Raw genomic sequence first — 27,717 nt, 5'->3', positions numbered from 1 at the left:
AACAATACTATCTGGCAGTTAACTCTTAACTCATGAGCTGCCTTTTTCTGCAGCTGGTGGTGGCAGGACCTACAACATAGTAACAACAGGTAATATTTAGTGATCACTTACAGGGAAACCATCGCACTTGTTCTTCCCACTAACACTGTGAGATGGGTTTTATCATCCCATTATTCAGAGGAGGAAAATGAAGCTCAGAGAGATTAACAGATTAGGCAGCAAGTGAATGAGGAGCTGGGACTCAAGCACCGTATCCTAATGCCAGCATCCCAGCCCTTCTCCAAAATGCCATGCTGCCTCCCACATGGCATGGTGTGGCCTGGAGTTGGCACTCCTTAACTGTTTGCTGTCTAAATGAATGAGTGACTGTCATTTGGGCTTGGGAAAACTTTATGAACTCCCACCCAGAGGCTGCAGGGTAGACTGAGTGCCTGCAGGTGGGAGGGTAGCATGAAGCACTGCTAGGAAACCCAGCCAGAGAGCCAAGAATTGACTTCTGCAGGTGCAAGGAAAATATGGAGCTGGCTGTCTTCCTTAGCTTCCCACATCTTGACTCCTGGGTAGGTGATTAAATTCTTATTGAATTTGATGGCATCCTCTATCCACCAGAGCTCCAGGCACAAGTGTGAGGTGGGGATAGAGATTCCTCAATGTCACCCTTTCCCCTGGGGCTTCCCTCACCCCATCTTTGGATGCTCCAAATGGCGCAGCTGAGATCTAGGGTGGATGTTGGGTGTGGGTTGGTTAATTTTCTTTCTTCCTCCCTGGATAGGGAAGGGATGTGGCGAGAGAGTGATGATGGAGATGAACTGAGTGTGAAGCTGCAGGGGGAGCCCATATGGCCCATGTTTGACTAGAAATTACCAGTGTCCTTGTAGCCTGGCAGCTTGGGTGGATGTTCCCCCGCTTTTGCTTTCTCTTATGTCTTGCTTTTGGGAGAGAGATGAGAATTCAGCCCCCATGGGCTTCATGCTGTGACCTTTGCCATCTCTCCCCCTCCCTCTGTCCCCCAAATGCCTTTCAGTCTTCTGGTCTTCTTCACCAGGCCAGGCCCTATGGGGCCACACTGCCTTCATCCTGGCTGCATGTGACACTTTGTTTTCCTTCCTCCCCAAACCTCCCCCACGAGTTATTACTTCATTTGCAACAATGGTCAGAGCAAGGCAATTATATTGATTTTCCTCCCTTTGTTCTCAGTTTCTCCAAATATTAATTGGGTCTTCCCCTGTTTGTCATCCTGTTATCTTTAGGAGAGGTTAAATTTGTGCATTGAAATGGAGCTGTAGAGAGCCTTTGATTGGAGGGCAAATGTTTAAATTCCAAAAGTGCAGAGATTTCTAGATGAAACCCAGTTTTGTGGTTCAGCAGAACACTTTCTGTCTGGGATGTTTGCCAAACAGTTCCTAAAACGGGGAGGGAGCCATTCTTGTGTAGAAGTTGCATCAGTGAAAGTTTGGAGCCATGTGGGGATGGGGATTCTGGGAGGCTCTGGAGAGCTGCGCCCTATCTCACGCTGGGTCACTGGAAATGACCCCTGTTAGCTGGACCTTGGCCTGTCAGGACACATCAAACAGGGCCACAGCTAATTCTGAACTGGGTGTGGCCGAATGAGCTCCAGGAGCAGGCATCTCTGCTGCAGTCTGGGAAGGTGTTTCGCTACCCTGGGGGAATCTGTGGATCACAAGGCCAGAGGTCAGGAGGCTGTGATAAGCTGGGTTCTCCTGGAGCCCATAGAGCCAGGTCTGATGTGTGCACCATTCTGGTGTGGTGGCAGAGCCGTGTGTGCATGTGTGTACGCGTGTGCATAGGTGTGTGCTAGTGAGGGGATTGTGCCAAACAGAAGAAATGTAGGGGTTTTTTTTTTGGCTATTGCCTTCCAAAAAAGAACAAAAGAAACCTTTGGTCCTCGAATGGAAAATTTAAATTTAGGCTGCAGGGAAGGACTTGGGGAAGTGCCCATCTAGCTCCTCTCTGCAGCCTGAAGCCTTCCGGCTTTCTTGTGCTGACCTGTCCCAACGCCCTTCCCTTCAGATTTTCCTCATGACTGTCCTGGGCCTGGGTGTGGAGGGGTCTTTGCCCAGGGGCGATTTTGTTGAAATGCTTGAGAATGACCAAGGACAGAGTGCTCCGGGCTGGCTCCCTCGGCAGGAGGGGGGCTTCTGAGGCAGGCTCCAGCCCGGGCTGGTCAGTGCTTGCTGAGGCCCCGTGATGTGTGAGAGCCATGCTCCTCAGATACCCTGGAGCCCTCTGCACTCTTTCTCTTGACCCCTGCCTCAGTTCGTCTCACCCCTTCCTGGTCACGGGTGCCAGGCGTCTCTGAGCTGCGTGCCTGGACTAGTTTCCAGTCTGAGGCTCTCCTGCAGAAATGGAGGCACACTGGCTGTGAGCCTGAGGGGAAAAGTAAAGGCTGACCTGTGTTCTAATTGCAGCTCTGCCGCTTGGAAGCTTTGTGTGGCCTTGGTTAAATTCCTCCACCTCTTTGAGTTTCAGTTTCCTCCTTTGTCAGTATCAGAGCAAATGTCTGCAAATGGCTGCGGGATCCAGAATTTACTGCATGGTGGTTGCTCCACAAATGATACTATGATGGACAGCTGTGATGCTGGCTTTGTTTGAGCTACCATGCCCATGTCTGCAGGATCCTCTAATAACCCCCACCAGAAAAGCCTGATTCCAGTAAAGGGGACCCATGCATTGGCCCCGATAGCCTTTGCTTTTGTTCTTGTCATTGGCTGACACTTGTGGTTAATCTTCCCTCCAAAACCCACTCCCCAAACTCCCTCAATAGTTAGTGAAAGGGCTGGAGAGGCAAAGAACAGCAGCTGCCAGGGCAAATCTTCAAGCCAGTGAGTCACCATGTATTTATAGGTCTTGGAGGAAGATGGTAACTCCAGGCAATGAAGCAGGGCCTGGCGGAGGCAGCCATGTGAGCAGGAGACAGGGTGCAGATTGTGACAGAGGTGGGGCATTGGAGGAGGGGAGACACCGGGTGGCATTTGTGTATTGTAGACTCAGGGTTCCCACAGAAAGCAGCAGCCTTGAACTGAGTAAACTGGGGAGCGTTTGAAAGTGTGGGAGAGAAACATTCAAGGGGATGGTGCAGCCTCTGAGCGGGGTCAGTGGGGGGGGAAGGTCACGGGGATCTGGAGGAGAGTTGTATGGACAGGGCCACCCAACAAGAGTTGTTGGATGCATCCTTCCCACAGTGACCGGCAAGGAGGGGGCTGGGGGAATGAACACACATCTCCTTCTCTTTCCTCTTTCTCATCTTCTATTGGTGCCTCCCATTTGCTTGGCCCACTGGAAGCTGGGGTCAGACTCCTGGAGCCCAGAGCAGGGAAAAGAATGGTGGAGGGAGAAGCTAGAGGGGCTAATAGAAGAGAGCCAGCACAGAGAGGCAAGGGAAGTGTGATGGGGTTCTGGAGTGGAGAAGAAGGAAGGCTGGAGATATTTTAGGGATACCTGGGAGAAGAAAGCTGAGTTCCCAAGGGGACCCAGCCAGAGGCACTAGCAGAATGCTGAATGCTGCGGACCCAGGGAGGCAGACAGAATGGGGGTTGAATCTGACCCTACTTGGGTGGGGTTGTTGGCAAGCCATGTCACCTCCCTAAGCCTCAGTTTCCACCTCTGTAAAATTAGAGTGAGAAAGATTGTGTTATCTAGCTCATACAGGGGATAACAGAGATATTGAAGTTCAGCAAGGTACCTGGTACACTGTTAAGAGCTCAATTAATGGAGATAGAATGGATAGAGGGGGTTCTGCAGGAGCAAGTATCCAACGAGCAGCCCACACGTACTGTGTAATGTGCAGTGGGGATACCAAACCATTCATTTACCCAACTGATACTTATTGCATGACTGCTGTTTGCCAGGTGTCCAGTTTCAGGCACTGGGAATACAGTGGTCAAGAAACTAGATCCATCCTTCTCCCAGGGAACTTACCTCTGTAGTGGAGAAAGATAGATCGCAAGTAAACATATGAATAAAATAATTTTAGATGGTTGCAAAGTGCTGGATAAACCGTTAACAGAGTGATGGCTAAAGAATGACTGCTACTGATAAGTAATTCACAGAAGATCCCTCTGAGAAAGGTGGTCAGTAAGCTGAGCCCTGGGGAGAAGTTGCCAGCCCTGTAGGGATGAGAGGAGTGTGCCAGGTGGAGGGAACTTCAGGTGCAAAGGCTGTGGGAGAGGAAGGGGTTAGGGGTGTTTCTGGGACAGAGAGGTGGCTTGGGAGTGAGCATCAAGCTGATAATGGCATTTTCCTTTAGGGTGGATGTAAGGACTAAATGGAAAGCTGTTAGCTATTCAGCCCTTAACCTCACTTCCATTCTCGTCTTCCTGCCAGGCCAGAGAGGCTAGGAATGCTTAGGAGTCAGAGAACAGGAGCTGGGGAGGCTTGGGGGAGAGGAGGGGGGTACAGGGCAGTGTTGATGGAAGTAACCAGAACATGGTGTGTCTGGCAACTGGCAGATTCCTCTGGTAAGATAAGTGGGGCCCTCTGCAAGGTAATTATTAGAGAGCATAAATTCCCCAGATAACCTGTCCCCTGAAGAGATATTGATGGGGCATGTGCTGGAGGCCACTCTTGTTTCAAAGATATTGACTCATGTCCCTACCTCCTTCCCCTCCTCTTCCTTTTCCTTTGTTGTTTCTTCCTCTAATCAGCTGCCCTACCCATCCCCTCCTCCTCCACGGTCCTCCACCTCCAGTTTAAGTTGGCTATTCTGGGCCTTTCTTTATTGCCTGCCCTTCAGCTCTCTTAATGACTGAGGTCCCAGAACATAGCACAGCCCCATTGTGTTCCTGTGGTTCAGCAGGATTGGTGGAAGAGATGCAGTCCCTGTGGGGAGAAGCTTCCTAGGAGCAAAAGGAGGCCTTGAGCTTTCTTGGGTCCACTGCCCCAGCAACGAACAATGAGCCAGGGTCAAATGCCACGGATGGCCATGAGAGTTTCCTTGGCCCAGGGAAGTGGGGAGTGTAGCTGAGGTGCTTAGCATACAGGCAGTAGGGCACATCTCTCTCCCCTTACTGCTTTCCAAAGCCTTCTCTTCTCTGTGGGAGCACACACCTTGGCCTATAGTCTCCAGATATTTGATTTATGCATATAGGAAGAGGCAGGGGTGTGCGTGAGGGGCAAACAGAGCAGCAGGGCGCTGGAGGCAGCCTCGCCGCTCCTGACCCCAGTGATTTGTTCCAGGTCCCAGACAGGTACACCAGCTAACCAAACTCTCCATTATGGGCCCTTTTAGTGTCAGCACTGACCATGTCCTGGGGAGAGGGGTGAGACCCCAAACAGCTTATCAATAGGGTGACCATTCATTTACCAGCCGTGTAAGAGCACTGTTGAGAGGAAAAAAAGGAAGTTGTTAAAAATGACGCCGAGGCTGCTGTGTGAACGCGGACCATTCCACACAAGCCAGTCCCTGTTGATCTCTGCCTGAGATAATGCTGGTAAATATAAGCGTCTCTGACTTGTGACATTCCTGGGAATGATGCAGTATGACTTAGGGATTGGACCCCAGGCACTGCCCGACTAGCCAGCCCCTTAGTTTGGTTCTGTACACATTCCATCATTTGAGTCTCACTTTGGAAACACGGGAAGACAATTCTCCCCATTTGACTGATGGAAGCCCGGGACCCGGAGTGGTTGAGAGACATGCTGAAGACCCCAAACAAGTAAGTTCCAACTTTAGCCTGGAATTGAGGTCCCCTGATCCCTCCCCCCAACCCCCAAATTCCATGTAGATCACCGAGGGCTGCAAAGTGTCTGAGAGGTTTCTGCTTGTCCCGAGACATTCTGGAGAGGGGTGAGATGGGTGAGCAAGGCAGGGAGGCACAGTCGGAGGAAAAAATCTAAAAGAGAACCTTTCCCGGGCCTGGTTGTTCCTGAGGATTTTATTGGGAGTGAGGAAACAACGGTTTGGGCCCCATTTCTTCCTTGACAGAGAGCACCAGCTCTCACGGAACACACCCCGGGAGATGCCCTCAACCCCCCCCCTGACTGCCTCAGCAATAGCCTTTAACTCCACGGGAGGAAATTAGGTCTGTGCAACTGCACGAAGCAGCTTTTCACCCATTGGCCAACAGCATATCCAAAATGAAAAAGGCCTTTCAAGGGAGGCTAGGAAAAGATTAATTTTCAATGATGAGTCTTGCTTGCTGTAGTTAACAATAATTATTAAATAGGTAGGGTGAGCAAGTGCTTGTTTTCCTTATTATTAACTGTATTTATGGCTTTTTATTATGTTGTACCAAGCTGGGATAATTGTAAAACTATCTGCTTAAACTGTGTGACTCTTAGGGCCTCCAATTCTATTTTCTTTCATTCCAAATGTGGAGTCTTTGCAGTATGCAAGGCGCTATGTTAGAAGCCAAGAGTCAGTAAACTTTTTCTGTAAAGGGCCAGATGGCACATCTTTTAGGCTTGGCGGGTCATGTGGTCTCTGTTGGAACTCTTCAACTCTGACGCTGTAGCATGAGAGCAGTCTCCGGCAACATGTACGTGTGTGGATGGGTGTGTTTATCTGCCTATAAAACTTTATTTACAAAAATTGTTGGTGGGCCGCATTTGTTCCCGGGCCTGTAGTTTGCAGACTCCTGTTATTAACAATAGAGTAGCGCCAGAACTCGGAGCGTGGACTTTGAGGTTCTATTCCCAGCTCTGTGTCTGTGTGCTTAGAAGAAATCACTTGGCCTCTCTGGTTTTTGGTTTCCTTTGTATTAAAACAAGGGCATCAGACTAGAGGATCTCTAAAGTCCTGGGATTCTTAAATCTGACTCTTCAGTTTATGATGATCTGGCATTTCTCTTTTTCTTCCTTCAGTAGATGTTCAGAACCACAGAGCCTCTCCGAGTCCCTCACCCGTTGCTCACATACGTGATGGATTTGGTTTCTAAACTGGATCATAACATTTTGTATTTCCCTAATGGAATCTTCCCAGGCAGCCCCATAACCAACCTGCTCCTTGAGTTATTGAGAGGTGACTTAACATCTAGAGTATTCTGCTACTTGGAAAGCCAAGGCATAAAGAAGAGAAATAGCTAAGATTACCTAGCAAATTTGGTGATACTATTAGAGAAAACTAGTGCTTCCCAGGAAAGGAGTATTCGGGTTTTTCTGGAGACACAATTCACTGTGAAGGAGCAGTGGTACCCCCAAGAGAGGCTGGGAGTACAGTGGCAGCGCCACTTATGACCCCAGGCAAGTCACTTAAAAATTCTCTGGCTTTCCTCAGTTTCCTAATCTGTAAAATGGGGGAAATAATAGTATGGGGTTCTTGTGAGGATTAGATGAGAGAAAATACGTGTATAGTGCTTAGAACACATGTATAGTGCCTGGCACATGGTAAATGCTCAGTAAATGTGAGCTATGTCATTATTTGTCGATCCTGCCATCCATCTATAAATATGTTGAGTGTGCCTTTTTTTTCATTTTTATACCAGAAAAATATATAATCGTCCAGACTTCTGATTGGCAATTTGTGCAAAATGCTTTGTTCCTCACCTGTGTATGAAATGACACCTGGTGAGGAGGAGAGATTGGAAAGGAGATGGCAGAGGCAGAAGGCATCGGTAGAAAGGAAGGATGGGAACTTGGGAAAATAGGTACAATGAGAAAGGAAAATTGAATCTAAATTCAATCAAGCCACCTTAGAGTTTTTGTGAGGAAAGTAGATCTACCCTTGTTCTAGTTTGTTAGCATACCAGAAATGGAATGACTTTTAAAAAGGGGAATTTAATAAGTTGCTAGTTTAAGTTCTAAGGCTGAGAAAATGTCCCAATTCAAACAAGTCTATAGAAATGTTCAATCTAGGTCATCCAGGGAAAGATACCTTGGTTCAAGAAGGCCAATGAAGTTCAGGGTTTCTCTCTCAAGTGGAAGGGTACGTGGCAAGCACAGTCCATTTGTCTCTCATCTGGAAGGGCACATGACGAACACTGTGTCATCTGCTAGCTTCTTCTCCTGGCTTCCTGTTTCATGAAGTTCCCTGGGAGGCATTTTCCTTTTTCATCTCCAAAGGTCGCTGGCTGTGGACTCTCTGCCTCATGGTGCTGCAGAATTCTCTCCTCTCTCCGAATCTGTCATCTCCAAAATGTTTTCTCTTTCCGAATCTCTCATCTCCAAAATGTTTCCTCTTTTATAGGACTTCAGAAACTAATCAAGACCCACCCAAATGGGTGGAGACATGTCATCACCTAATCCAGCTTAACAACCACTCTTAATTAAATCACATCTCCAGGGAGATGATCTGATTACAGTTTCAAACATACAGTGTTGAATAGGGATTATTCTGCCTTTATGAAATGGGATTTTGATTAAAACATGGCTTTTCTAGGGGACATACATCATTTCAAACTAGCACAACCCTTAAGCAGAGTGACGCTTTCAATATCCCTTGTCTATCATCCTGGGATGTTGAGATGATGGAGGGAAGATTTAGGGGTATTTCTAGGGTGCACTCAAGTTCTTTGGTTTGGCCTATTTAGTTTTCCGGGATATTTCCAACTTTTCCACCTGAGAATTTAAATTTGGGAACATGACCAGCTTCCTGGTCAATCTCTGTTCAGTCCTTGTCGATGTGCTTATAAGCGCACATCTCAAAAAACAGACCCGAGACAGTTGAGAAATTGGGGTGACTCTCAACGTTGTGGCAGGTTTAACGAGACTCAGGTTTAACGAGACTCGGTGCTTCTTTGTTTGGCTGATGTCCTTTAGAAGGACGGCCTGGAGAGCATTCGGTTTGCAGGGCGTTTGCTTCTGCAGGCTGATTTTAACCAACTCTGACAGGAGGGCAGAGGCCCCAAAGCAAGGTCAGGACCACAAATCCCATCCCAGCAGGTGCATGATGGGGAGACAGTGCCCTCCGGATGACCTTCAAATTCCCATTGATTTCCCGTCAAGCAGTGCTTCCCCACCCCCATCCTGCTCCTGCCCCTGGCACTGCCCGTAAGATTGGGACTCTGGAAGAGGACATGGCTCAGCTGTCTGAGCAGGAATGTGCAGAGGCGGTTAATTCAGAGACAGGCCCCTCTGGGGAAATGGAATGGGTTGGGTGCATTGGGAACCATCTTGTGGCATTCCTGGTTGCAGGGCTAGTATCTGGCCAGGAATGTCCTTTTTGGGTCTAGAAAGGGGTAGCTGGCATCATGAGGGACACCATTTATCCACCTGGCCTCATTTGCAGGTTGTGGGGTGTATGGGTATATTTGTGAGCAAGATTCAAATATGCATTGTTGCATAGTAACTTAACCAACTATCAGAGCGTGTTGGGCAGGGAGAATTGGATGTGAGGAGGACGTCGTGTGATTTTCATTCCCTCTTGAGGTTTCCTAGCAGCACTAACTCTCCTGCCCTCTGGGAGGCCAGGCTCCCACACGATCCAAACTCTCTATTGCAGGTAGGCCTAGATCTATTTATTTACTGATTCACTGGTATCTTTTGAGTGTTTCCCATGAGATAAATCCTGTGTTGGGTGCAGGGGATATAGTACTAGATGAGGGAGATAAGGATCCTACTCTAGTGGAGCTTACCTTTAATTGTGTAGTGACAATCAGCAGGCAAAGAGAAAGTAGAGAAGATGTTAGATAGTGATTAGTGTTATGAAAATAAAAGAATGAAGAGTGTGAGGTACAGGGCTGGAGTAGGGTGGGAATGAGTGCCTTTAGACAGGGTGGGTCAAAGGAATCCCCTCTGGGGAAAAGCCAGCCAGGAGAAGATCTGGGAGAAATGTGTATCAGTAAAGGGAAGAGCAGATGCAAAGGGTCTGAGGTTAACTGATCTTGGTGTATTAGAGGGGCCTAAAGAAGTGCCATGAGGATGGTGTACAGTGGGCAAGGGGTGCAGGAGACAAGATGAAGGAGCAAAGGTGGGCCCGGCCAGACAACCAGAAGACCTGCGATCATGGGAAGGAATTGGGATTTTATTCTGAGTGCAGTGACAGACCGTAGGAGGGGTTAGAGGAGAAAATGTCAGTGTCTGATTTTCATTTTAAGAAGATCACTTAGGCTGCTGTATAGAGGACTACGGAAGAATGTGTTCTTGTGGCTGTGATTTAAATGCCAAACCTGATATTCCCTTCACTAGAGGAGGGCGACACCAAGGCCCTTATATCCCAGCATCTGAGGATATGTTTGCTTAAGAATTGTCTCTAATCAATGATCTGCTTCTACCTGTGATCATACCCAGGGGACAACATACTGGTGCCCAGTTCATAACAGGGGTTTCAGAAAGGACTCCTTCTATGAATCAGGAAAAGTAAAAAATACTTTCTCGATCAATGAAGTTTCTGTGATTTGTGTGTTTTCTTTCGAGGTACAATTCACCCTCGATAAAGCGGTCTTTTTTTTTTTTTTTCTTTCCCTTTTGAAAGTTGGTTTCATTCTACACATTCTTTGGCCTTCAGAAGAGAGATTTATTTTACCACGTCTGGATCCTATCTGGAAGGCAAACCTTGGATATAAGAGAAGCTATAGTTTACTTCCTCCCCAGAGCATCCTGCATCCCACCCCCAATTATTCACTCGAAGGAATCACACTGTTTTTTACCTTCCTCCAGCCTCCTGTCCTTGGAGGCCCCTTGACTTCAACCTCGAGTTGTATATGTCATCAGAGCACCTGGTGGCAGCTCAGAAATCATGGCCAGGTTCAATATAAATTCCATCTTGCTTAGGCAGCTTTGCATAATAAGGCCCTGAAAAGTCTTCATTGGAGGTGATGCTGGAAAAGGGATTTATTGGGTCTAGTGGGCCTGAGCAGCAGATGGAGCAGCATTTTAGTCCTGGGAGTTTTAGGACTCAAATTCTTTGATTAGGTTTTTGCAAGGCAAATCCCTTGTCCCCATTGTGCTCTTCCTGGGATGATATGAAAGTCAGAGCCAGAGTGACCGCTCTAAGGATATTGGGGTCTACTCTACTCATTTGCCTTGACCAGCCTCTTGGACATTTTGTTGGGGGTGAGGACTTCTGTGGAACTAGTCTGCTACATGTTAGTGTTGCTAGCTTTATCTGTGCCAGCTGCTTGAAAGAAGGTTTCCAACAGGAGGGAAACTAGCTGGGTTAAACATGGTTAACTGGGCTTTCCAGTTCTGCCATTGAAACATGGAAGTTGAAAAGCCTCATGAGGCCCTCTTGTTCTGCCCTGGCTTTGGAGATTACAGAGCTATCCTTAGATAAATGAGTCTCATATTTCTCAGAATCACTGGGGGATCTGTCACAAGAACATGGATCTGGATCTCATCCCAAAGCTCCAGAATCAGAATTTTTCAGCCCCCACTCTCCATTGATTTGGACACAAAGTTTGAGAGCTACTGCCCTAGACCATTCTTTCGGAAAACAGGGTGGTGACATTCTTGATAGTTCAAAAGGGGCGTTTCCCATATCAGGAGAGGAAGAGCTAGTCTTTCTGAGGTGGGTCTTATGAGAACCCAGTAGGGTACTCAGTAACTTTCTCATTAAGTTAGGAGTGCCATGAATTTTGTAGTTGGAAAACTGGAAATCCCAAGAACTGAAGTGACCTTTTTAAGGTGATGGGGGAAATTCAGTAGGATTTGAACCTGAAGGGTATCTGTTTTCAGATGCCCAATCCTGTGCCCTGGAGAAGAAGCTGGATAACTTCAGACTTACCTTATGTTCATATGGGGAAAGTTAAGAGTGTCTCAAGTATCTCTCAATCGTGAAGCTTCCATTAGTTTGCTAAGGATGACATTTCAATGAAGCAATCTACATTTAGTGCATGCTTCTTACATTTCCAGCCCTGTGCTTGGTGGCACAGATGTCTATGACTCCTTGTTACTGTCTTCAAGAAGCTTTCAGTCTTGTTGGGTGGGGAGAGATAGGAACAGTGGTGGAGACAGGCCAAACGTAAGTGAGATAATTAGGGAGTTCTGAGAAGGCAGAGGCTAAGCACTATGGGCAGGGATAACCAGAGGGGGCATCCTGGAAGAAGCGGAACTTGAGCTGGCCCTTGAGCAAGGTAAGGTCCTCCAGGTGGAGGGCAGGAGGTAGGGATTTCAGAAGGGAAGAAGGACATGTTCTATAAAGTGTCCTGTTGGGATCCAGGGGCAGGGCTTCTGCGTCATAATTTGCAGGGAGGTCAGGGGAAGACCTCCTGCATTCATTCATTCAACCCATCATAGCCGGCTCTGCATAGGGATTTGGGACAGAGCAGCAAGCAAGGCAGACATGGCATCTGCACTTGGGGCAGGCTTTAGACTTCCAGGGTCATTTGGCACCAGCTACTTGCTCTCCTTGATACCTGAGTGTTTTGGCCTCTATGACCCTGTGTCTCCTGTCTTGGGAGAGGGGTTTGGGTGGACTCCTGACAGCCTCCAGACACCACAGTTGTAAGTGTGGGGTCTATGTGTGTCCCATGGAGGGGACCAGCCTGCTCAAACAGAGTGTCACAAGGTGGCAGAAAATATTGGTCTTTGGGGAAGGAGAATGGAATGACTATTGATTATAGGTATTTACCTCTACTTGCCAGAGTTCTGTCTCACTTAATTTTCGCACAGGCATCAAAGTAGCAGTTCATTCATATTGCAGACTGTAGACCTTTGGCTCAGAGGGGCTGAGTACCTTGCCCCAGGGCTGTTTAAAAAATCTGTCATGGAACTGAACTCTTGGGATTGCCCGATTCTAAGCATCTGCTCTCTCCACTTTTACCCCAGTACCTTGGCTCACAGAGGACCTCAACGGCCTGACAAGGGGATTCAGGCATCATAGGTTCTACATTGAGTTCTACCCTTGGGCTCTACATTGAAGAGTGAAAGACTAAAAACTGGGTTTAAGGGAGATTTATTTTTGCTGGGATGGGTAGGAGGAGAGCTATAGTGACGGCAGCGTGGGTGTCTGCAGCAGCAACCCGGAGCTGGGTGATGAGGGCTGCCTAAGAATGACAGCAGATAGTCAGTTTTTCCCTAAAGCTGTGAGTAGACAACCTTCTCATCTCAGTCACCAACTTATATGCGCAAGGAACTTTGAAGATTGTGTACATGCACATGGCAAAAGTTTAGTGCTCTCATTTAAGTGCCTACCATAGGCGAGTGTTATAAGTTGTTGAATGCAAATCAACAAAGACTTAGTGGATAACTACTGTGTGCTGGAGATAAATCAGTGAACAGGCCAGGCATGCGGGGCTGCTGGGTCATCCCTCTCCAGAGGAGTATCATTCAGGTTGCAGTTTATATGGATGGCACCCACTGAAGTTTGTTGCACAAGGCTAAGTGGCACTATGCAGCGGTCCTGCAGATGTAGTTCCTGCCCTCATGGAGTTTTAGCCTAGTAGGGAAGAAAAATATTAAATATCAAATTGAGTTCAAATTGACATTGCTAATAGTATTATGCTATCATTGTTGGAAGAGGAGAGAGTAAGGGAGGAAAAGGATCAGAACCTTTCTCACCCATCTTCCTTGGTTCCCTCCTGTCCTAAACATCTGACCTGGTTTTCTTTCAAGGACAGCTTTAGGAATAGTATAACTTCCTAAAAAGGAAAACAAGAACGTTCCCCCACCTTGCCGAATATTGCTCCCAGCTTGCCAGTTATTTATAAAACACAGCATAAATGGGAAACAGAGCTTTCCATGCCACAGAGTTAAACACGTTTACATGCAAATGGTGGGAAGTTAGCAAATTAGCGTAGATAAGCTTTAATGTGTGTTTGTGGCTGGTTGTGGAAATGTGGGTAGCTGAGTGAGATAGACTGAAAACCAGGTGCCTGCAGAAAAGAGGAAGGGCCCTCTGTGGGAAGAAGGGGACGGAAATCCTGCCGCAGGGCTGGGCTTCTCTTTATCTCTGCTTATCTCTGTTTATGTATACAAATAGAAGTGATGGGCTGAGCGCCTCCTTTTATAGCAAAAGGAGACTTGTGGGCCAGGACAGTAGGAATGGAGAGAAAAGGACAACTTCTTGAGAAGTGGAAGAACTCAGAGCCAGGTGGCATGAAGAAAAGGGGACAACTTGCGGGGACATGTGAGAATAGTGTTTCTTTCCATCTCCTCCTGCCCCCAAACCTTTGGAAAATGGAGACTCTGGGTTGGAAGGGGGCTTCTGGCAGAGGATGAGGACTTTGCTTATGGACCCGTGTGTGACGTATGGCAGGACACCTGTGCTTGGTCAGAACACAGAACCGGAGGGACAGTGATGAGGAGGTGCCCAGGTGTCTGGGTTGGAGATTTGGATCTGGCTGTTGACTCAAGATGGTGCTTGAGGAATTGAGAGTGGGTGAGGTCTCAAGAGAGGGAGATTGGCAGCATGAGGAAGAAGAGGAGCTGAGGGTCTTGGAGTGGGTTGATGGGCTCAGAGAACCATGTAATTTTGGAGGTCTCCTTTTTCCTACCCTGTACCTCATAAATATTTTTAATGTATCTCCCTCCATATATGTTATTTGTATATCTGCACATACACATAGAGGCAGATATATGATATATATATTGTAGAGAATTTGTTCACAACATTTTTTTTTTTTAGGAGGGGAGGGTGGTGGGGCATGGGCTGGGAACCCCTATCTTCTTTAACCCTCTAGAATCCATCTCTCAACCCATATGCTCAATATGGGCCACTAGAAATCTCTTGTAGAAATACCCAGCTCTCGGAGCTTTATGACTCCCTCACTCTAGGTGGAATCACAGAGGGACTCTCCTTCCTTGCCTCCCACCAAATCCCACCAGAACAAGCGGCCAGAGCTGCCCCAACCAGCAGGCTTTGCGTCGCCTGCTTAGCTCTCATGGAGAGCTTAGCCATTTGTTCCCCTTGCCTTTCCGGTTTCTGATTGCAGCCTTGAGTAGCCCGAAGTCAGTTGTTAATGAGAACATCATTCTACTCTGCCTTGTGCCAGCTTCTTGGAGCCTAGGACATCTGTCATTCCCTGGTAATCCAGCAGCCTCTGTTTGCCTGACCCAGCCCGGGGCATGTTGGTCACCCCTCCACCAAATGAGGCATCTACTCTGCCAGCCTTCCCCTGTTCCCTCTGCCCCTTGCAACTTTAGACGTCACCGTGGGATCCTATCATTGTGGGGGTTTTTTTTGTTGTTTTTTTTTTTTAAGAAATACCATCTTGGAAAAGGACATTTATCCTCTCTCCTGTTCTCCTATTGAAATTGCTTTCCATGGGTTAGGGAGACCCGACATTGATTTTCTTCTAGAGAGAGCAGCATGCCCTGTTAAGATTTTGGCTAATTAACTTTTGGAGAACTACTGCTTGGATTTATCAGAGAAGTTAAAGTCTTTTTTCTCCTCCCATATCTTGAAAGTGGCTTTAAATTTTTGTTTCCAAAACTCTGACAATGCCTGGTCTGTTTAAAAATGACTTCCTTGGAGACGATGGTAGAAGGGGGTGTTGGATGTCACATCTTTGCTGCCAGTTTCAATCTCTAATACAGTCATTCCAGTCTGCAGGAATTTTTTTCTGTTTACTTAATTTGAGAGGTATCCTTCATGTAAAGATTACAGTTAAAAATACACATTTCCTCCCAGCGTGACTGTTACTAATAACATTGCATGTTATGAAAGTGGAAAGTATTTAAGACAAAATTGATTTTTGTAAGGCATGCCACTTTGACTTTCTCACTGTATTCAGTGTGGGGCATACACATTGGCCAACATCACTTTTTCTTTTCAGCAAGTTCACTTTCTTCTTCGTCTCTTCTGGATTGAGACTGTTGGAAGTGAGTTACTACCATATCAAGAAAAGTCCCCTTTGTGATCTTGCTGTGAATTTTCTTTTCTATTGGATTCTAGAACTTGTTTTGAAAATGGAAACCCTGTTTTCTCCAGGAGATGAGTTTTAAGTGTACGATTTTCTTCTTTTTTTTTAAATAATGGGTTCTTTTTTCAACAGAATGCCTGGGGTTGAAACAGTTAACTTTTTTGGCAGTCTGTCCAAAGATGGTGGGAAGCCAGATGACTGCTTCTCACATCATACACCTCTCTGTTGTGTGTCCCGTCCGTGCTTGCCAATGTGATATGGCTGGTTGCTGTTTCATGCAGAGGAGCTGCAGTGTCCAGGACACCCTGGACAGGCTGTGTCATCGTGTCTTGGCCGAGCTACCTGTGAAAGTTCTCAGTCACACTGAGCCTTACAGCCTTAGCAGGAGGCATTTAAGGCGGCGTGACACAGATGCAGACACTTTATGGGAAATGGGTCTTTACTTTTTTTTTTTTTTTTTTTTATCAATCTCATGATCCTTGTTGGCAACTTGGATTATATCAATTTATGTGCTGTTCTGTTTTATAGTGTTTTAATGGCCTTGTATCCACCCCCTCCTCATTCATTTCCTGCTGTGTGACTATGATAACTTGATTACAGTTTGGTTTTGGAACTGCTGGGACACATAATGCTTTCCTTATGGTAACCAGAGTGCTCAGAGGTAAAAAAAAGGAGCAAAAGGGGTTCCCTTTGGGATGCATGACAACAGGTAATTTCCAAATGATGCCTCAGAAGCGTGTATGGTGGTATCCTCCCAGAGTAAGAAATCTCCTTTAAACTCATTGCTAGAATCTGATGCATTGACTTTTTTTTTGTATAGGAAAATCAATTGAAGACCTTGTTTTCTTTATTTCCCTACAATATTTTGGCTAAGAAATACATTATTTTTAACATAGAGACTTTCCCTCCCAGTTTTTGGCTTCCTCAGATCTTCATAGAATGATGAAGGGGTATTCATAATGTTGCTTCAAAATGAACTGCTAGGGTCACCTTTTGCCCTGCAGTCCCTGTGGTCTCTTCCCTTCTGCCTCAAGAGGCTCAGGTTTACCTGGAGACAATTGTTATATCTACATACTTTGTGTCTCCTTGAGCCCTTCATTGGTCTCCACCATTTGCCTACCTTTTACTCATTAACTATTTGCTCTCCTTGGTTATTTTCATGATTAACATTTGATCAGATATATCAATTTTATATTTTCAAGTTTTGGAAAAGACACTATTTTAAAATTATAGTGTTACCCCATGTCAGAGGACACCAAAGATTCGGGATCATAAAATTTACTGGGCTTAATCAGGTCAGGACTCCCGCAAACCAGAAAGATCTTTCTATTTGTGTTTTAAATTCAGGGCATTGAGTTATTTTGAGTACAAAATTCAACTGCTATTAATTGAAATGCTTCTTTTGTTTGTTTTCCATCAGAAAGGTGTTTTTTTTTTTTTTTTAATATGTGGTTTTAAAAAGATTGGCTCATGCCCTTCTTTACTTCCCTCCCCCATCCTAGCTCTACTTTTACAGAATAAATTACACTTACTGAGTGCCAACCAAGTGCCAGGTGCTTGAGGACACGAGAGGAGTGCGACGTAGTCTGTGTCCTGGCAGAATTGTTAAGCAGGGGTGGCAACCAGCTGCGATGGAGGCAGCATGAGGTGAACGCAGCCCTGGAAGCAAACTTGCGGGGGCTTCGTCTAGGGGTGAAGGCTAGGGGCTTCGAACTCAGACCCGCGCTCACAGTCTGATTCCATCCCTTATCGGCTGTGCGTTGGGGACGTTACTTATTTTTTTCTCAACCTTAGTTTCTTCATCTACAAAATAAAGGCATTTGACAGGATTGCAGCAAATACTGAATGAATCAGCATCCAGCACAGCACTGTCCAATAGAAATCTAACATGAGTCACATGAGTAATTTACAAATTTCTAATAGATGCATTAAAAAAAAGTAAAAAGAAATGGATGAAATTAATTTTAATAACATATTTTATTTAACCCACATATCCAAAATATTATCATTTCAACATGTAATCTATATAAAAATATTGAGATATTTTACATTCTATTTTTCATAATGTCTTGGAAATCTGGTACGTATTTTTTTCTTTATGTTAGTTAGTTTTTCTGGTGTGTATTTTACACGTATGGCCCCTTTCAGTTTGGACTAGCCACATTTCAAGCACTCAGCGGAGAAGGTCTAGGAAATACTTAGCTCTCTGCTTTACACAAAATAAGTCCTAAGTACATGACCACTGTTGTCATTATTGTGACTATTTCAAAGTAATCACTAGTGTGGAAGTTACCAAGAAAATAGGTTTGACTTCATCTAACAACAACATTTCCTGAAATGCACTCGCTCTTCCTGTTCTCTAATAATCTAAAATTAGGAACAGACATCAAAATAAAAGAGAGAACAGAGTCACTTGCAATCATCATTCCCCTTCTCTTTCTTTAGTCTTTCTAGTCTCTGTTTATGTGGAGTGTCTCTTCTATTGTGTGGAAATCTGCACATCCAGCTGGTGGATTGAATTCTTTCAAGAGTGCCTTTGCATTGAGAACCAAATGTGGCTAATCGGGGAAATTAACGAGGAGGTTTGATGTCATAGCAGGTCCCATGTAGAAGGTGCTTCCACAACTATGTCCATTCTGGAGCAGGACCTCATGTGTCCTAAACATTAACTTGCTGCTTTTACATGTGTTTCATTCCTGGGGTCCTAGCATCGTGGTTAAAGGAGTGTCTAACTTTACCCGATGACTTTGGGATAGGAAATAGAACCTGGCCAAGACCTGACATGGAGTTGCCTTCCACCCCTTGGAAAAATCCTCCTGGGGAGGTGGATGGATTATATCAGTTTCCCTCTGGGGATGTTTCAGTTTCCCTCTGGGGATGTTTTGGTTTCCCCTAGCCTTATTCTTCTGCTCTCCATCTCCCGGCAGGCTCGGGGACCAGTTCTACAAGGAAGCCATTGAGCACTGTCGGAGCTATAACTCACGGCTGTGTGCAGAGCGCAGCGTGCGTCTTCCCTTCCTGGACTCGCAGACTGGGGTGGCCCAGAACAACTGCTACATCTGGATGGAGAAGAGGCACCGAGGCCCAGGTGAGCCCCTCTCTGCCTCCCTCTGGGGACATGTGCAGTTTCTGGCTCCTGGACTGGAAGGAGGACCAGAGCTCATCTGGGAGCCCTTGCAGCTCGGTAGGGGTGAGGGCTTGCGGCAAGGGGACCCTGAGATGCTTTCAACAAGCGCACCTCCTTTCCTAGAAGGTACTCCAGGGGTGTGACAAGGATGGTGTGAGGTGTTGAGGCCACATTGGGGGAAGGGGAGAGAACAAAAGAACTGAGAATGTTTAGCCCATGGAAGGGAAGACTGAGGAGATGACATCTTTTACCCTTGGGTATTGGTGTCATTTAGTGGCAATCGGCTGGAAATTTTTATCAGCTCTGAGTTTGAGGCTTGGCTCTGTCACCAAAACTCCCTCCTTCAGGTTCCTCATCTGTAAAATCCTAGCAGTACTTACTTCATAAGATTTTGTCAGGATTGAATGAAAATACTCCCCAAAAGCACGTGTTTAGCTTAAAGTGCTCCCAAAACGGTGGCTCTTATCACTGATCTTATCATTGTATCATTATTACTACTATTATGATGTGAGCCTTCTAAGCTCCGGAGGACAGACCAGTGGATGGAGACTAGGGAGGCAACTACAGGAATAGTTTTTTAGCTCCATGTGGGTATATTTAAAGAAGTAAAAACTTTATTATGAAAAATTTCAACTGCAAACGAAAATGGGAAGAATAGAAAAAGAAATCTTTTTTCTGACCCAGCTTCTGCAGTTATCAACTCATGGCTGATTTTATTTCATCTATACCCACCCACTGCTTTCCTCCCTGACCCCAGATTATTTTGAAATAAACCGAAGACAGCTTATTATTTCATCTGTAAATGTTTCAGTATATACCTCTAAATGGTAAAGACTTAAAAAAATAATAAACAAACTCACACTGCTCTCAAAGCTTAGACAGTTGGCAATAAGACTTTAATATCATCAAACATTTGGTCAACATTCATTTCCCCAGTAGTTTGTTTAATCGGGATCCAAATAGAATCCAAATATAGGGTTCCTATATTGCCATTGGTTGATGTGTCTCTTAAGTTTCTTTAAATCTGTAGTTCCCCTCTTTCTTTCATTCTCTCTTTCTCTCTCTTTCTTGCTCTGTCTCTCTCCCTTGCAAGTTCTATGTTGAAGAAATGGGATTGTTTGCTCTGTAGGGTTCCCCAGAGTCTGGATTTTCTGATTGTATCTCAATAATATTATTCCTGGAGGTCAATAGTTAGGTCTGAAGATTTGAGAAGATTCAGACTCAATCCCTTTTTGGCAAGTATGATTCCGAAGTAGCGGTGTATATCTATACGGTCTGGCTTTACCGATGTTAGGAGCCCTTGATGAAAATACCTGGATCCTTTATTCCACTAAGGGCTGCAAAAATGTGACATTCGATTCTATCATTACCTTATTTCTTAATTTATTAGCTGTTCTATAAAGAGAAACTTCCCTCATTAAAATGATGGTTATTGTGAGGTATGGCTATTGTGAGGTATGGTTCACATATGAAAGGCAGGACAAGTGATTTTTTTACTTTATTTTAGTACCATCATGAGCTCATAGACTTAAACGTATTTAGGACATTTTAGTCTATGGCAGTCATTATTCATATTAATTTTTAATTGTCCCGTCTTTGGCCAGTGCTGGGGTTTTGAAACTGCGCTAATAGTTTTTATTTCTATTTGTTTATTTTTTCCTAATAGTTTTTGATAGCTTTGTTGCAATCTACTAGGACAAGATGTTTCAAACTCATCTTGTACACTTCTTGCCCCAGACCTTGAATCAGTTATTTCTCTCAGAACCCCTGCTTCTTTTTGTAGAAAATGGTATTTAGAGGCCATACCTTGGTGGTGCTTATTACTGCTGGGTTGGTCATTGTTTCTAGGTCTTTTTGTTTGGGTTTGTCTCCACAGTTTGGTTATTATAAACAAAGGTGTTAGGAATGTTTGTGTACAGGTCTATATATGAACATGTACTCCTATTCCTCCTGGGTAAATAACTAGGAATGGAATGGTCAGATCATAAGGAAGGTATGTATTTAACTTTTTAAGAAGAAATAACTGAACTGTTTTCAAAAGTGGCTGTACCATTTTACATTTACTCCAGCTGTGTAAGCCGTGTATGAGAATTCCATTTCTTCCATATCCTTACCAACACTTGCTATGGTTAGTCCTTTTAATTTTAGCCTCTCTAATAGGAGGATAGGGGCATCTAATTTTGGTTTTAATTTGCATTCCCCTTGTTAATAATGGTATTAAGCATTATTCATGTGCCTATTTGTCATCCCTAGATCTTCTTTGGTAGGGTATCCAAACTTTTGTCCATTTTGGGGTATTTAATATTAATTGATTTTTTTCTTTTCTTTTTTCTTTTTTTTAGAATTTTAATGGTTAATTTTTTAGGACAGTTTCAGGCTACAGAAAAATTGTTCAGGAAGTACAGAGAGTTCCCATACACCCCTTCTCCTCCACTGCACTTAGTTTATGCTATTAACATCTTGCATTAGTGTGATACATTTGCTGCAATTGATGAGCCGGTATTGATATATTATTATTAAATCCATGATTCACATTAGGGTTCACTCCTTGTGCTGTATGGTTCTATGGGTTTTGACAAATGTATAATGCATGTATCCACCATTAAAGTATTGTACAAAACAGTTTTACTGCCCTAAAAATGTCCTGTTCTCTAACTAGTCCTCTCCTGAACGTGAGAACCGCTGATGTTTTTACCGTGTCTAAGTTTTGCCTTTTCCAGAGTGTCATCTAGTCAGAATCATACAGTATATAGCTTTTTCAGACTGGCTTATTTCATTTAGTAATATGCATTTAAGGTTACTCCATGTATTTTTGCAACTTTAAGTTTCCTCCATGTCTTTTTGTAACTTTAAGGTTCTTCCATGTCTTTTCGTAACTTGATGGCTGATTTCTTTTTATCACTGAATAATATTCTAATATATGGATGTACATAGTTTATTCACTTACTGAAGGACATCTTAGTGCTTCCAATTTTGGCAAATAAGAATAATGTAGCTCTAATCATTTGTGTACATGTTTTTGTGTGAACATAACCGAAATTGTTTGGGTTATTGAAGTTTGATAGTTTCTTTATATATTCCAGATACAAGACCTTTACCTGATATATGCTTTGCAAATATTTTCTCTAAGTCTGTGGATTGTATTTTTATTGTATTAACAGTCTCTTGCAAAGAGCAGATGTTTTTAATTTTGATGAAATCTTGTTAATCAAGTTTTTCTTTTATGGATTGTGCTTTTGGTGTTGTATCTAAGAAATTGTTGCCTAATCCAAAGTCAGGTTTTAGCTCTTTTTTGTCCTTACAAGTTTTATAATTTAGTTTTTACATTTAGTTCTATGATCCATTTTGAGTTTGTGAGAGGTATGGATCAAAGTTTGTTTTTTGCAGATGGCTATCCAATTATTCCAGTTTATTTGTTGAGAAGACTAGCCTTTCACCACTGAATTGCCAGTGTACCCTTGTCAAAAATTAGATGTCCACCTGCATGTGGTTTATTATTATTTTTTGAATCTGTAGATCTTATTGAGATGTATTCACATATTACATATTCCATCCAAATTATACAGTGTTTCACAGTATTATCACTTAGTTGTACAATCGTCATCTCAGCCAATTTTAGACAATTTTCATTACTTTAAAAAGAAAAATAGCAGATAAACATACAAAAAAAAAGGAAAATCCAAAACACCGCTATCCCTTATCTCCCCTGTTATTATTATTATTTTAAACTTTTTTTAATTGTATAATATAATATATATCCAAAGCAAAGAAAGAAGAAAAGCAGTAATCTTCAAAGCATTCTTCAGTAAGTGCAGGACAGATCCCTGAGTTCGTCATGGATTACCATACCATCGTCTCAGATTTTTCCTTCTAGCTGGCCAGAACACTGGAGGCTAGAAGGAATATATATATATATGTATTTTAATCATCACAATAAACTTTTTTTCTTTTTTTGTGAAAAGTAACATATATACAGAAAAAAACAATAAATTTCAAAGCACATCACAACAATTAGTTGTAGAACAGATTTCAAAGTTTGATATGGGTTACAGTTCCACAATTTGTTTGTTTACTTCTAGCTGCTCTAAGATACTGGAGACTAAAAGAAATATCAATATAATGATTCAACACTCATACTTGTTTGTTAAACCCTACCTTCTCTGTATAATTCCACCATTACCTTTGATCCTTCTCTTACTCTTTAGGGGCATTTGGGCTGTGCCCATTCTAACTTTTCATTGTTGGAAGGGGCTATCAATAATATGGGATTTGGTACCCCCCCCCCCTCCATTATTGACCCCTAGTATTGGGGTGGTATACCTGTTACTGTTGATGAAAGAATATTAAGATATTAATGTTAAATGTTAAATATAGTCCATAGCTTACAATAGGCAAATTTTCCCTATATACCACTCTAATATTAACTCTGTACAAGTGTCAGACATTTGTAGTAGTTCATGCAAGGACTTATTTATAATTGTAGTGTTAATTGTTGACATACATGACTTTAAACAACCCCTTTCAGTCAAACTCACCTAAAATATGTCACTATTACTTACAACCTGTGGGCTTATTTCTCAACTCTTAATTCTGTTTTTTTGATCTATTTGTTTATCTTACTAATACAACTCTGTAATTTCATAATATGTCATGAAACCAGGTGTCTTTAACTCCCCAGCTTTGCTCTTTTTCAAAGTCATTTTGGCTATTCTAGATCCTTTGCACTTTCAAATGAATTTTGTAACCAGTTTGTCAGTTTCTACAAAAAAACCTGCTGGGATTTTGATCATAATTGTGTTGAACCTATAGGACAACTTGGGGAAAACTGACAACTCTTAAGCTGAATCTTCTAACTCATAAGCATGATATATCTCTTCATTTATTGTCTGATTTTTCCCATTAATGTTTTTAAATTCCAGGGTACATGTCTTTTAAATTTTTTCAGATTCATCCCTATGCACTTAATAGTTTTTATATTGTAATAATTGGATTTTTATTTCTAATTTCTCTTTGCTAACATGAAATAAAGACAACTTCTTTTCAATCTGGATGACTTTTATTTATTTTACTTGCCTGTTGCACTAGCTAGAATATCCCATACAATATCGAGTAGAAGTAGTGATTCCTGATCTTAAGAGGAAAGCATTCATTCTTTAATCAAGTATGATGTTAATTATAGGGTTTTTTTTGTAGATGACATTCATGAGGTTGAGGATATGGCTTTCTATATCTACTTTTCTGAGTTTTATCAGGAATGGATGCTGGATTTTTGTCAAATAATTTTTCTATTGAGCTGATCGTATGTTTTTTCTTTTGCAGTTTGCTAATATGATTTATCAATTTATTTTTTAAATCACTTTTAATAATAAAGTTTATTTAATACCCTATATATAGAGTATTGCAAATAATAACAAAATACATGAACTGGAAGCAGGGACTTAAACAAATATTTGTACACCAGTGTTCAAGGCAGCATCACTCACAATGGCTGAAAGTTAGAAGCAACTTGTATCCATCAATAGATGTCAATGTTTGCCCCGAATATTTTGGGGGCACTGTGGCTAGGTGCATGTTCTAGTTTGTAGCTGCTGGAATGCAATACACCAGAAATGGAATGTCTTTTTAAAAAGGGGAATTTAATAAGTTACAAGTTTACAGTTCTAAGGCAGTGAAAACCTCCAAATTAAAACAAGTTTATAAAAATGTCCAATTGAAGGCATCCAGGGAAAGATGCTTTGGTTCAAGAAGGTCAGGGATGTTCAGGGTTTTCTCTCTTGGCTGGAAGGACACATGATGAAGTCAGCTAGCTTTCTTATCGGGCTTCTTGTTTCATGAAGCGCCCCAGGGGGCATTTTCATTCTTCATCTCCAAAGGTTTCTGGCTGCGCAAGTTCTCCTCATGGCTCTCGTCATTCTGTGGTCCTTCCCTGCTGTCAGGAATCTCCAAAGGTTGCTGGCTGGTGGACTCTGTGATTCTCTTGGCCTTGCGGCTTGCTCAGTTCTGCTGTGGCTTTCTTTTCATTCTCAAAGGGCATTCTCGGGCCATGCACCGGTGGCTCAGTGGCAGAATTCTCGCCTGTCATGCCAGAGACGCGGGTTCAGACCCCCATGCCTGCCTATGCCAAAAAAAGATGGCATTCTCTCCAAAAAATGTCTCCTCTTTTATAGGGTCCCAGTAAACTGATCAAGACTCACTTAGAATGGGTGGAGACACATCTCCATATAATCAAGTTTAATACCCACAATTGATTGAGCCACATCTCTGTGGAGATAACCTAATCAAGTTTCCAACCACCGCTACTGAATAGAAGAAACCGGTGTGCCCAAAAGATTGGTTAGGATTAAAACATAACTTTTCTAGGGCATGTAAATCCTTTCAAACTGGCACAGTGCATAAATGTTTATGATTGTTATTTCTTCTTGGAGTATTGACCCTTCTATTACTATGTAATGTCCTTCTTTTCTCTTGTTAACAGTTTGCTTTAATTTTTTTTAAATCAATTGATTTTTTTTGGGGTGGTGCATGATCCAAGAATTGAACCTGGGTCCCCGGCATGGAAGGCAGGCATTCTAACCACTGAACTACCTGTGTACCCATCAATTGATTTTTTAACGTTAAAATAACATTGCATTCCTAGGATAAATTTCACTTTATCATGATGTATTATTCCTTTTATATATTGTTGGATTCAATATGCTAAAGTTTTATTCAAGTTTTTGCACCTATCTTTATGAGAGATATTTATCTATAATTTTCTTTTCCTGTAATGTCTTTGTCTGGTTTACATATCAGGATAATGATAAAATAATACTATATAATGAGTTGGGAAATATTCCGTACTTATCGATTTTCTGGAAGGGTTTATGCAAAATTAGTATTATTTTTCTTTAAATGTTTGATAGAATTTACCAGTGAAGCCATTTGGGATTGGCAGTGCCTTTGTGAGACAGTTTTTAACTATTTTATTTCTTTAATAGATACAGGTAAATTCAGGTTGTCTATTTCTCCTCCTCCTTCTTGTTTTGACTATTTCTTCTTGAGTGTGCTTTGATAGCTTGTGTCTTATAAGGCATTTGTCCATTTCTTCTAAGTTGTTAAAATCAGTTGTATAAAGTTGTTCATAATATTGCCTCATTATACTTTTGATATCTTTAGAAACTGTGGTGATATATCTTCTCTTAATCCTTATACATGGTAGTTTGCATCATCTCTTTTTCCTGAGATCAGTACGGCTTAGAGGTTTATCAATTTTATTGATCTTCTTAATGAGGTAGCTTTTAGTCTAATTGATTTTCTCAATTATTTTTTGTTTTCTATTTTATAGTTTTCTGCTCTGATCTTTATTTTTCTTTTATTCTACTTAATTTTGGGTTTAATTTGCTCTTCTTTTTTCTTATTTCTTAAGGTGGAAACTGAGGCCGTTGCTCTGAGACATTTCCTCTTTTCTACTATAGACATTTTCTAATATAATTCCCTCCTAAGTACTGCCTTAGGTGCATTCCACAAATTCTGATAATTATTTTATTTCATTTTGATTTTCATTATGTTCAGTTCAAAATATTTTGCAATTTTCTTTGTTGTTGTTTTTTTTTGCATGGCCAGGCTCCGGGAACTGCAATTTTCCTTTTTTTTACTCATGGGTTATCTAGAAGTATGATATTTAGTTTTCAAATATTTGAAGGATATTCTTGATGAATGATTATTGATATCTGATTTAATTCCACTATGGTCAATGACTACTTTATGTGTACTTGAATCCTTTTAAATTTATTGAGGTTTGTTAAAGAAATCCAAAATATTGTGTATTGATAGCTGTTCTTGACAGTAATGTGTATTTTTCTGTTGTTTGTTGGAATGTTCTATAAATATAAATTAGGTCAAGTTTGTTGACAGTATTATTCACATTTTCTCTATCCATACTTATTTTTCTATTTGTTCTCTCATTTATTGACAGGTGGTATTGAAATTTCTGACTATAATTGTGTATTTGTCTTTTTCTCCTTATAGTTCTATCAGTTTTTGCTTTTGAAGCTCTGCTATTAGGTACATAAACATTTAGGAATATTATGTCCTTTTGATAAACTGACCCCTTTATCATTATGAATTGATTTTCTTTATTAATACTAATATTCTTTGGTCTGAAATTTACTTTGATATAGCCATACCAGCTTTCTTTTAAAAGAAAGTGTTAACATGGCATATCTTTTTCCATTCTTTTACTTTAAATTTGTTTGTGTCTTTATATCTAAAGTAGTTTTTTTTTTTGTAGGCAGCATATAGTGTCTTACTTTTTAAATATAATCTGACAATCTGTGTTTTTCATGGAGTGTTTAGACCATTTGCATTTAATACTTAATGTGATTATTATTATCTTAAGTTAAATTTAATTACTTTTCTATTCGCTCCATCTGTTATTTGCTTTCTTTTCCACTTTTTCTGTCTTCTTTTGCATTAAACTTCTAATGATTCCAATTTATTTCCTTTGTTGGCTTATTAACTGTTCCTCTTTGTTATATTATTTTAGTGGTTCTAGGTTGACAAGTTATTTTTTTGTCAGTGATGATGCTGTGATGATTTTGCTGTGATGATGTAGAACCACTGTTTTCAAGCTTGCGTTATTTTTTTTTTAAGAAATCTGATGACATTGTTCCTTTATATATGACGTGTCTTTTTTTCCCTAGCTGCTTTTAATATTTTCTTTTTATCACTAGTTTTGAGCAATTTGATTACGATGTGCCTTGGTATAGGTTCTTCATATTTCTTGTACTTGTGTTTTGTTGAGCTTGTTGGATCTGTGGGTTTATTGTTTTCATCAAATCTGGAACATTTCTGGCCATAATTTCTTCAAATATTTTTTCTTCCCCTTCTCCACTTTGGGGACTCAAATTACAC

General features: G+C 42.3%; 1 protein-coding gene across 7 annotated transcripts in view; it reads left to right on the top strand.

Annotated features, from left to right (window-relative positions):
- Positions 1 to 27,717, top strand: part of DPF3 (double PHD fingers 3) — a 345,195-nt gene that overhangs the window by 171,658 nt on the left and 145,820 nt on the right. For 6 of the 7 annotated variants that reach the window (XR_013160349.1, XR_013160350.1, XM_077122963.1 and 3 more), the window contains one exon: positions 18,626 to 18,786. Coding sequence is in view for 5 of the 7 variants with exons in the window: in XM_077122960.1 (XP_076979075.1) it covers positions 18,626 to 18,786 (161 nt within the window). In the remaining 2 variants the exon portion in view is untranslated. Of the gene's footprint in view, positions 1 to 9,297; positions 9,398 to 18,625; positions 18,787 to 27,717 lie in introns of those variants that run through there. The other variant, XM_077122964.1, reaches the window with a different exon arrangement.

The sequence above is a fragment of the Tamandua tetradactyla genome, chromosome 12 (genome assembly GCF_023851605.1).
Source record: "Tamandua tetradactyla isolate mTamTet1 chromosome 12, mTamTet1.pri, whole genome shotgun sequence".
Taxonomy (NCBI): domain Eukaryota; kingdom Metazoa; phylum Chordata; class Mammalia; order Pilosa; family Myrmecophagidae; genus Tamandua; species Tamandua tetradactyla.
Note: the sequence above shows the minus strand (reverse complement) of the source record. Positions and strands in the feature narration are given on the sequence as shown.